General features: G+C 37.1%; 1 protein-coding gene across 1 annotated transcript in view; it reads right to left on the bottom strand.

Annotated features, from left to right (window-relative positions):
• Positions 1-2,981: 2,981 nt before the first annotated feature.
• NXPH1 (neurexophilin 1) overlaps positions 2,982-12,311 on the bottom strand; it is a 319,530-nt gene continuing 310,200 nt past the window's right edge. Inside the window, exon 3 of the mRNA XM_003252556.4 lies at positions 2,982-4,937. Within this exon, the coding sequence (XP_003252604.1) occupies positions 4,176-4,937 (762 nt within the window). The 3' untranslated portion in view covers positions 2,982-4,175. The remainder of the gene's footprint in view (positions 4,938-12,311) is intronic.

Genomic DNA, 12,311 nt, shown 5'->3' with positions numbered 1-12,311 from the left:
TCACATCTGGGAGCTTTACAGTTATCCTGCAAACCGTCAGTGATAAAAGGCATATTATCGCTGATGCAGAATTATAAAAGTACTTTTGGTCAAGCATGGGACACCTGGCTAGCTGCTTGGCACTAGTACTCCCCTACCTTAAGGCTGTTTCTCTAGACCTTGTTCATGGAGCAAATCCTAACTAAAACTTTTATTAGGAGGTTTCTGTCTTTCCCATCCTAGTAAACAGAAATTATAAATTTGTTAAGTAAAATATTTCTGATATTATTGCATATAAAACTTAATGATACACTGCAATTTTAGACTTTTTGTCTTATGTACCCAACCCCCACAATCATTCTTTCATATGCATGGGACTCCTGAGAAAACCCTGACCTTGCAATAAGTTTTTCAGGATTTGATTCAGCCTATAGTCAATTTTTGTATTCAGCCTATACTCAATTTTTGTCATCTAGAGATTCGATAAATGGTCATAATTTTTATGCAAATTGTTTATTTTTAAATATTTGAATCCATATACTAACTTGCATTTTATTTGAAAAACATAAAAGAAATAAATGTAAAATAAATAGATTGATAGTTGAAGAGGTAAATAAAGGTCTAAAACTGGTATATCAACCAAGTCTTCCAGTGGTTTGTAAATACAGCCATTAGAATTTGTTTCAGGCTAAAACTGGGCATTCAAACTGATGGCGAAGATGGACGTTACTTTTCCAAAGAGCTGTTTATTGGTTAGGCTGCTTCTTACATATAAAGTAGTGGGAAAAAAGTGAAAAGAAAACACTTTCTCAGGCTTCTCATGATTTTTTAATCTATTCTGTGCAAAAATATGGCTTACAATTTATTGCTGAAATGTAGGAACCTGAAGATTCCCAGTCCACACTTATAAATTTAACAAGTATCTCAATTACTTGCAAAGTAATCACTTCCAGAACTTTACTGTGTGACATTACCAGGTATGCCCCTTCCACTCGTTCAGAGAAATTCTCTCAAGAGCCATGGACCCAAAAATGCCCAACTGAGAACATAACATGACAATTCATTTTTTTTGTTTCATAAAGAGATAAACCAGTAATTTGTATCATTTTTCTTCCATGAGGCAAGAAGCTACAACAGTCATTACTTTATAATAATTTTGATTTTACTAAAATGTTTTTGAAACGAACAATAGGAGATGACAAACCCATGTTTGCATCAGATACTAACCATTTCCACCTGGAAGTCTTTTTCTATACTTCAGCAAAGGTGTGAAATAACATTTAAGATTCTAGAGAATGTTATTTTCTTAGTGTTGCTTAAAGTTTATTTTCCAAATAACAAAAGCGTTTCCTAACACAGTTAAAACTTAACCAGTTTGTTTAAGCAACAAGTTGGTCTAATAGTTTTCCTCTGAGCCTTTGATCTTTGACTTTGATCATCTTCCTTCACCCATTTCCTTGTCTAAGAAAGGAATAATTTAATGGGTGCAAATACATTTCTTTGAATCAAAGTTCTATATCATAATAATTTTTATCTATTACAGATAGAGATGTTATTGATATAGAAGTTTGGGATGAGTGTGTACTGGCCCAGAGTAAGGGTCCTGAAGGTTTGGATTTTTTAAAATTAAAATGCTTGCTGAAAGTTTGCTACATCTTTTCTTTTTTTTCTTCTAAAGAAAATCTCAGTAAAACATTTCAGTCTATGAATGTTAGCTGTGTTCTGTGTGTTTATAAAACTGTATAAGCTACATTTCACTGGGAGGTTAGAATGCAAGATAGAGGGTTGGAGACTGAAGCACATTTTTATCTTTGAATTTTGGATTACAAAACGACAGATCAGACCATACAATGAGACTCATAGTCCACTAATCAAATGATCCTTTAAAAATATATTTTTTCCTTTCTTACTTACTCTCATGTTTGCTAAGAGCCAACTAATTCCTAAGTGATCACTTTTGTTAAATAAACTCCAGAATGACAAGATTTATCTACAGCAAGTATGTTCAGCAGCCAGGACTGATTAAGGTCTTACTGCCTGTTGTGCCAAAGAGACGCTGTTCTAACATTAGCTTCTAAATTCCATGGTAAATTAATTAATAAACATATTGATATAAATGGTCTAGATATTTTGGAGCATTTCAAGAAATGGACATTTAACAGAGTAATGAGTGTTTGATTTGCAGTTGACTCTCGTTAATCAAATCGGTTATTGAGTTCTCACTTTAGAACTCTGTGGTTTTGTTTCTCTTGCAGTACTTTCATTATTTTCTGTATGAAAATAGACTTATTTCTCAGTACCGTAAGGGGAAGACGATAATGAATTTGTGTTCTTAATTTGACATAGTTTGTTAACCTTTGAAACGATTCAAATTCTGATTCCCAACTCGTGGCTTTAAAAATTGGTCACCTCACATATTTCTTCATCTGGTTATTTTGCTGAAATTGTGTACAGCAATTATTTGTTAAAGTTAATGTCCATAAACAATGATTATATATATATATATATAATATATATATATATATATATGTTGATCCAATCTGCTATAGGTAAATTGAGCATTGAAGCCCTCCAATGTTATCACAATTTCTTCAGTTGAGTCATTACAGTATAAGCAGGAAAATTCAGCTACAATCTTCAGGCATCTTGATTCTGTTAAAGCAAAAAGAATGCTTTCACTTCCATTCTTCTGCTAAATAAAGACTGGTCAGGAAATAATTCAACTATATATAATTAATTTAGGAGACCTCAATTATCTCCCTATGTTCATTGATTTTTGGTATTCTTGAATAACCAGCATGACAGTAAACCAAAAATGTGTGCAATGCTATATGCCACAAATTCCCCAGGCTTCAGATTGAAACTCTTAAGTTGTTTTGACTGGGCAACAGCAGTTTAGATAGTTCTGTACAAATTTAGAGATATGAGATGCAAAGCCAGGACTGTATTCCAGCACATTCTTCTTGTCAGAACCATTTAAATCACCATCTTACACAAGTGCATATTGAAACTCAACTTTAAGTGTTTTATTTTTATGTACAATTTCATTTTGTCCAGAAATAAAATATCTAAATACAGACAGACTGTAATGTTGTATATGTATAGCTTTCAACAATACTTGATCTGAATAAATGCTCTGTACATTAAGTTTGTCTTTTTAATGGTGTTCACAGCTACGTTGATAAAATGAATTCCTCATATCCTTTTTTCTTAACCAATAACAAGCAGAGAGACAAGTACAAGTTAATATTAATAAGCAGCTCAAATAACACTTGGTTAAACTATGTACAATACAAACCATTCATACAAATGAAGACTAGGATACTGAATTTGTTACAATATGTTTAGTAAAGATAAGACAGACACTTACAACTTACATGGTGTCTGCCAGGAATTTCCCTTCTTATATAATGATCAGAACTTATTTTAAGCAGCCTTAGCTGGTCTCAACTTCACTAAAGTCCAATGATTGGTGATGAAAGTTGTTATCCCAATGTCTGCCCACATGTAAATTCCAAATGTTTGCTCATCTTTACTGAGAACAGGCCCCTTTTATAGAAAAAAGAGCCATCTTGGACCACCTTGAATGTGCCTACTGTATGCTGGAAAAAAGTTACTACATTTTGTTGTGTTTGTAAAATAAAGAATACTGAGCTCTAAAGACACGTTTTTCCATTTTAACAAGCAGATATTCCTACAGTAGTATTTACCAGTACAGCTACTCCAAGCAGTAGGAATGCATGAGTGGGGATTATTGATTAGCATGTACTCAAGACTTTAAAAGAGATTTCCATAACAGCAACTGTTAGAAACATTCTCTGTCTAGTTAATCCTTCCGTTTGATGATAGTTGATCCTGAACCTTTATGAGTCAGACAATGAAAGCCCTCTCAACAGGAATCATGATAGATGCAAGCTGAAATGTGCATGGCAGTGTGTTTGTGTACCTCTATATGTGAGAGCATGTCTTCAGGTGTGACTTCAAAACCTGTGATGATTTACAATTATACTGAGGGATGAAGCTGACTGGGTAGAAATTACATCAGATTGTTTTCCACTAGTGTATTTGCAGCCAGTTGACAAGAGCAGCAGTGTAGACACATTCCAGGCAACAGATGTGACCTTCTTCTTTGAGGTAACAGCCCTGTCATATGACCTTTAATTCCTCAGGCTTCAGTCTCACCCCCATGTTCACCTTCATCCCGAGGGAAAGTAAGGTGTGTCACTGTGGTAGTTGTAGTCAGGGCACACTTTCTGTACCAGTTTATAATCTGTACTATAAAAGGAAATGTAAATACAGATCACCTTAAAGGGCTTGGAGCAGAGCCAGGATACATGACTTTGGGTCTGCTCCTGGTAACAGGTTTTTGAAGGGTCATAGTTGCAGAGTGTGTTCTTGGTAGCCTTGTCAACCTTTTCATATTCAATGCGACAATTAAAAGACTTGGAATCTTTGGCATCAATCACGGTTTGTTGTGCCAAGTCAAATTCCACGATTTTTGTAGGGGGTACCAAGCTGACAGATACATTCCCTTGACCAGTTGAATTATGCCTGAAATAAACACTAAATGTCCCATTGCCATGATCTACAATTTTCCCAGTTATCAACAGGTTCAGCTTCACTGTTTTGATGTTGGAATGAAAATCGCCCCATCCAAACATTTTCTTAAACTTGCCCGTTTTAACAATGGGCCTTCTCTTGGCCCTGGGCCGAGGCTCTTGAAGGTCTGTGGAGTTCCTCAGCCAGTCCCAGAGGTCTTGCTCAGAATAAGGTTCTGGGGTGTCATATCTCAGATCCAAATCTGTATCATTCTCTTTGCCACGAAAAGTCTGTGACAGGAGTCGGCTGATAGACAAGTCTTTGCTGCTTTCTGTCCATATGTGCTTTAGTGTGGATTTGCTGCTTCCTGATTTCAGAAGTTCTGACTTTCCACCGTTCGTTAAATTGGCACACGTGACCTGAAAACAGAGCAGAAAAATGGCATTTACATCTCTGCATCTGAGAATAACACCCAATGCATAGATCCAAGCCTTCTCTGAGTCTCAGAATTAAATAATTACACTTTTTTTTAAAAGCACCGCATCTGAGAAGAACACCCAAAGCACAGATCTAAGCCCCCTCTCCCAGAGTCTCAGAATTAAATAATTACATTTTAAAAGCACCATCAGCATCTGGCCAATATTTTTTAATATGTGATAAAATACCACTTCTATTTTTGTGTAACAATGGAAGAAGGGAGATGTGGGTGGAAAAATTACTAAATATGACCTAAAAATTATATAAAACCATTGGTTAATGGAAGAAAAGGCCACCCAGCATGAATAAAGCAAAGTTAATTCAAATACAAACCAAAGTAATTACTTCTTAGCACAAAAATTCAAACACTTTTGAAATCGAATTTTATAAATCATTATGTTCTTTTTCTATTTCAAAATTACCCTAAGCTTTAAAACTGTATGATTCTCTGGACACAGAGAGGCAAACAGCACACACCAGAGACTGTTGAGGGGTGGAGAGGTGAGGGGAGGGAACTTAGAGAACGGGTCAATAGGTGCAGCAAAACACCATGGCACATGTATACTTGTGTAACAAACCTGCATATTCTGCACATGTATCCCATTTTGTTAGAAGAAATATATAAATATGAAACAAACTGTGTGATTCTCAGACATATGTCAACTGACACCCTTTAGACTATTTAGTTATCCATATTACAGTCATATTAGAAAAGTTGGTTTTGCAAAGAGACTCTGGTATATTTTAACTGGTCAAAACAAAATAACATGTTTACTACCACCTATAATAAGCAATGAATATGTTGAATAAGACATAATTTTTTACCTTGCAGGGCTTAACATGTGATCTAGGAAAGTGACTTTAAGTAATTGTCAATTCTAGAGAAACCAACAACATGTGGTCAATGACTGAGAGGTCACTTCAGGGTGGATTATGAGAGTCACATTCAGACACTGTTCTCCTAGGACCCCAAGATTATTTCTTAGGAAAGAATTGTATCTCGAACTGCACAGAGATATAGAAGAACCAGTGGCCACAATGACCACACTGGCCTGTAGTTAAAGCAGTAACTTCTTATCCTGACATGAAAGAATCAAGGACAGGAGCTAACAGAACTAAGGACCCACGGGAACTAAAATAGCCAAGACCAGTAAACCATCCAATATGCGGACTTGCTGTTTTAAGGTAAGGCTGTTGAATGGAGTCCCCAGCTACCCATTAAAAAGCCACATTTCACAATAAAATTATATTGCCATGCCCCTGGAGAACCAGTTCTGAGTCTTGTCTCAGATACCAGCCTGATTACTACTCAGCAGCTTCATTGGACCCTCCAGTCTCCTTCCAAACTGTTCTTAAAATGAATGGTCATTCCTGGAAAGCTTTTTAAAATTCAGGCCCATTAGGAATTATAGCTGTGTTCCAGGGACACTTCCCTAGACTTAGCTGTGGGGGACTCTTGTTAGGATACAAATGTGACCTGAAAATAGCATTTTACTCAACCACTGGTTGCTGAAAGGATGCACTCTCAATCCCTGGGGAGCAAGACCATAAATTTGAGAGCCAGACTCCCTGGAATTCCTTCCCAGCTCTGACACTGCCAAGCTGTGCGCCCCTGGTCAAGTTATTTTAACTTCCCTGTGCCTCTGTTTCCTGAATCTGTAAAATGTAGGCAATATGATATCTACTTCATAAGTTTGTGAGGATTGAATGAGCTAAACAGGTAAAACCTTTAGAACAGTGGCTAGCATTTGGAAAGGGCTCAATAATTGTAGCTATTATTGTGAATACCAAGCTGATGTTTGAGGACAATTAGAGAAAGAAGCCAAATAATACATATGGAGATCTTGCCTGGGAGAAGTTTTGCCCAGGATTACACAGCCAAGTGCTTGGAATGTGGGAAAAAATGGGCTCCCCCAGGGACACGGATGCAGAGAACCTTTGTCATCTAAACTAGAACAAAAGCTCTTAGATCTTGTAATCCTTCTATTCAAGCCAAGAAGTAGTCTCCTATTTGCCTGTTCAAACTGAGGTAACATGAGTGTGGTTGGACTATTCTCACCACAGAAAGAATACCAGCTGAAGCTGTGATCTTCCTAACAATGCTGAGCTTAAAAACCCTGCAAGTTGGTCTCCATGAAAATTCATTGCATCTGAGATAAAATGCAACTTCATCATGCGTTTGTATCCCGTGACAGCACCCTGAAAAGCCAAAACTGAAACTCTGGGTAGGCTAACAAAAAAACTGTCAACTCTTTCAGGCTGCTAGCTCGAGTACAGTTGCATCTGCTGTGATCCCCAAGGCAATAGCAATGCCTTCATGGAAAGATGCAGAGGGCCATTGTGTGCAGAGATGAAGGAAGAATAGATAACACTGACCAATGGAGAATCAGTCACTGGATTATTGTCGGGGCAAGGTCACATCTAAGAGAAACACGGACCAGCCTCGTGTATGCAGTCAGTCCTTTTAAAGTGTCAGCTCCCCACAATAAGCGAACACCCTGCTGTGGAGTCAAATGGGGCTATCAGATGGCCATTAGTGGTCTTGGGGAAAATATAGGAAATTGACAGAAGGTTATCTTTGCTGCCAACTTTTTTTTTAGTTGTAAGTACTTCCCTTTCACTTTTGCTCAACCCTTGCTTTGGTAACTCTCCTTTCCCCTATGTACCCAAACTGTTTCCTGTTTACAGATTTTCTTCATACCAAAATATTATCCCAGAAATGGACCACATTCAAACGGTAGAAATGACTAATAACAGCAAAATGGTTGCTTTAGCACAAGTAATTTTTAATAAGGACTAAATATTAATTTCTAACAGGATAAAGTTGAGAGGAAAAATATTTCTTGGGAGAGGAGGATTATGCATAGGAATATATAACTTTTCTTAAGAAAAAAGCATTACATTTCCAATCTATCCTGACAATAAAGCCATTCCATTATGGAAAAATATTTACTCTCACATCAAAAGTATTATCCTTAGCAGTTCCAGAGTTAGTATTTTTCATTATAATTATAAAACTAATAAAAACAATTACAGCTTTCCCACTAATTTTCTGAAGGTACTGCATTTCAAAAGATACTATTTTTCTATAACACAGAGTAGCTATAATGTAAAATTTAAAGCTAACATTAATCAGTAAAAATAGTACATATCTTTGGATGTGGGAGACAGAGTGTGTGTGTTAATAAAATCTAATTGATTAAACATCTGAATCTGCACTTGCCTAGTTACATAAGCATTGCCCTTATCACAGTTCCTACATTTATGCCTCAGTATAAAACAAATATATGTGTATCCTCTTCTCTGGTTTTTGCCTGGAATTATCTAGACAGTTTCTCATTGTTTGTGTGGCAAAAAGAATAAATACAGGAACATATATAGTAGTGGCTTAGTGCTTATATCTCAGCATCAGCAAAGGGCTGTATTGAGATGCTTTCATGATGCACTGGCTAATGAAGCAGTAATGAAATTATCCCAAAGAAGGAGGAGAAGAGGGATTTACAGTTCAATTTACCAGTAACATAGGGGGAAATGAAAGGAAAACATGTGGAAGTAGTGAATATGGTTTCAAGAAGGAAGAATCAATCTATTCAAAAAGATGCTAAGACTCCTCTGACAGACAAACCTCTGATTTTCAGGTAGAATAAAAATTGTTTAGTTCTAAATTATGTTATCCACAGCTGTAGTAATTATGGGAGTGCACTCTGGAGTCAGACTGCCTGAATCCCAGTCCAGGCTCTGATCTTTAACAGCTGTGTGATGTGGGCAAGTTACTTAACTTGTTTAAGCTTCACTGTTTCTCTCTGCTAGGGAATAGAAGAATATCCATCTTCTTCACAGGGCTGTTGTGAGGATTAAATAGGGCACTCCATTCAAATTTCTAAGGACAGTACCTGGAACACTGTTCAATAGTAGTCTTAGCTGTTGTCATCACCAGATATTTTTACCTCTGAATCTCACTACATAATATTTTATGTAAATTATTAATTTGTAATCAGATTTAAGAGCATAAAGCATTCTTGAAAGAAAATCTCCCTTCAATATAACCACAAACATAAAGCAAACAATTAAAAAAAAAGCATGCTGTTGGGGGGAAAGGGCGGAGAAGAAAATGAGCATAAAGTTTTAGTTAATCAGGTTGAAATAAATTCTAGAGATCTGCTGTACAACATTGTACTTATAGCCAATATTGTATTTTACAGTTTAAAAATTTGTTAAGAGGGTGGAACTCACATTAAGCGCTCATACCACAATAAAATAGTTTTTAAAATTTATATTAAGCATAGCATCAATATATATTGAACTTCAAACAATGAAACATGAATTGAAATGTTGAAAAGGAAAGAAAGCAAGCATATATTTTTGAAAGTGCTGCTGTGACTACCTAAAAATATGGCAAGTAAAGTAAGTGGCTGAACTCAACAAAGGATGAGCATAAATTTAGCTATTAAACAGCTTAGCTTCCAAATGCAATGAATTCTTTGCCTTCAGTGATACAATGGGAAAGGCTTCAAGTGGTGCTGACAGTCAGGAAGCCTCTCTGGAATATCTCAGTGTGGGTAAAGAATCAAAGCAGGTTTCAGTTGTAATCATCATTAACACTGTCTTAAATATTCTTATTCCCTCAGTAGTTGCTTTTTACTTAGGTTAGGAAGGGAGTAGGACAATGTCTAAAAGAGTATATAAATCTGGAAAAAACAGGAAGGTTCCTCAGCAAAGTCCCCAGAGCTGTTCAATACTAACAACTCCAATTTCTTTTGTCTTATTAACAAAATAGCTGTATAGTGAACTACAAGAATACTGAGTGGAATAAAGAAATGCAAACATAAATGGCACATGGTCCTGGCTCTCAAGTAGTTCACAGTCTACTGGAGGCATCAATTAAGCCATCACAGTGTGATGCGACCAGCACTATGTGTAACATTCCAGCAATCATAGTCAAAGTTGAAAGGTAGAGAAGGTATAACAGAAGAGATGATCCTTAGATGTGGTAGATAAAAGAGGCTTGGTAGTTTAACAGCTAGTGCATGGACCAGAGGAGTTCTTCCAAGAATAAAGAACATGGCCGGGGACGGTAGCTCTCGCCTGAAATCCTAGCACTTTGGGAAGCCAAGGCGGGCAGATAACGCGGTCAAGAGATCAGATCATCCTGGCCAACATGGTGAAACCCTGTCTCTACTAAAAATACAAAAAAAAAAAAAAAAAAAAATTAGCCGGGCATGGTGGCACACACCTGTAGTCCCAGCAACTTGGGAGGCAGAGGCAGGAGAATCGCTTGAATCCGGGAAACGGAGGTTGCAGTGAGCCAAGATCGCACCACAGCACTCCAGCCTGGCGACAGAGCAAGACTCTGTCTCAGGGCAGTCAGTGCCAAAGCAGAGCAGAGAACGGACATGTCAAATGTAAGAATGAAAAAAAAAAACTTATTATTCTCTAACTAAAATTTTATATTCATAGACAAACATCTCTCTACTCCACCCACCCCCATCCCCAGGTATCCACCATTTTACTCTGTTTATATGAGTTCAACTTTTTTACACTCCACATATAAGTGAGACCATGCTGAGTAGATTTTAAGCATTCTCACCAAACACAAAAAAACAAGTATGTGAGATAATGCAGATGGTAAATAGCTTGATTTTGCCATTCCACAATGTATACATATCTCATAGCCTTATACTGTATACCACAATTATACACAATTTTCACTTGTCAATAAAGAAAGGGGAAAAAAGAAAATGGCTTCTTACTGCTGAACCCTAGGGAACATTACTTTAGAGGAGAAATAGAAGAGCTTGCCAAAAACTTGTAGAAGGCAGGCTAGGGCCAAATCGTAAAGGTGCTGCTAAGGCATTTAAACTTAATCTTACAGGAAATAGGGAGTTACTACATTTCATTTTGTTTTCTTTTTAAGTAGGTCATCCTAGCTCTAGAAGAATCGCTGAGTAGATATTAAAGGGTGGTTTAATAGAGAGAGAACTTGAAGGAAGGGAGACTAGTTAAATAACTAATTGCAATACTTCATTTGAAAAAGAAGTGAACCTGAACCAAAACAGTAGCAGAGAAAAAGGAAGAAATGATAGATTTAAGAGGTAATTCAGAGGTAGGATTAACTCAGCTTGATGATTCTTGGCTAAATAGAAACATGAAAAGGTTGAGAAAGTTTGCTTGCATCTGTAAGGAAAACAGCGGTAACAAGTTGGCTGGAAAATAAAATTAAATCTCATAGAAATATTGAGAGTTTAAGTGCCTGTGGAAAGTCATTCTGGTGATGCCATCCACTAGGAAACTGGAAACAAGGATCTGAAGGTCTGGAGACATAAGAGGGATGGTGATGTTGATTTTGTAGTATGAGTAGATCGTATCGTGCAAGTAACGTGTGGTAATAAAGAAGTATTCTAAGAATATCTTTAAAAATGTTAGCACTTTGAGGACAGGCGGAAGAGGAGCCAGGTTGATCTTCAGAAGTGGTAAAGACTATGGCATAAAGATGATTACCAAAAAACAAACCAACAAAAAACTAAAACATATGAAACTTTTTCTATAAATATTTTCTATGATATTATAATGAAAACACCAAATATACTTCCTGAGGATAATTTTCCATGTCAAAAGTGGCCAATGCCCATTCCCAAAGGAGCTGGCTCTCTAGTTCAATGATACCATTTCCACAAATTTTATGTGTCTCATTGTTTCAGAAACACTGAGACATAAAGATTCTTAACATAAGTCTATGCATTTTTAAATAAATGATTCTTTTGAGACTATAAAAATAGGGCATAGACAAGGGTCATTTTCTTCAACATTAAACAAAGACCAAGCTTAGATCTAACATCAAAGGAGCATACCTAGGACAGAACCTGAGTTTGGGGCTAGAGAGAAAAAAACTACCATTGGATGGTGGAAGTGTGAGCACATGAAGAGTTGCCACACTTTGGCCGGGTGCGGTGGCTCACGCCTGTAATCCCAGGACTTTGGGAGGCTGAGGCGGGCGGATCATGAGGTGGGGAGGTAGAGACCATCCTGGCTAACACACTGAAACCCCGTCTCTACTGAAAATACAAAAAATTTGGCCCTGCGCAGTGGCGGGCGCCTGTAGTCCCAGCTACTCCGGAGGCTGAGGCAGGAGAACGGCATGAACTCGGGAGGAGGAGCTTGCAGTGAGCCAAGATTACACCACTGCACTACAGCCTGGGCCACAGAGCGAGACTCCACTCAAAAAAAAAAAAAAAAAAAAAAAAAGAGTTGCCACACTTTGCTCTAGCTCCTCCTATACATGTCTTAGGAGCATAATTACACACTGCTTGTTCTAATAT

Source organism: Nomascus leucogenys, chromosome 11 (genome assembly GCF_006542625.1).
Source record: "Nomascus leucogenys isolate Asia chromosome 11, Asia_NLE_v1, whole genome shotgun sequence".
NCBI classification, from domain to species: Eukaryota; Metazoa; Chordata; class Mammalia; order Primates; family Hylobatidae; genus Nomascus; species Nomascus leucogenys.
The sequence above is the reverse complement of the archived record's forward strand: the minus strand, read 5'-3'. Positions and strand labels throughout refer to the sequence as shown.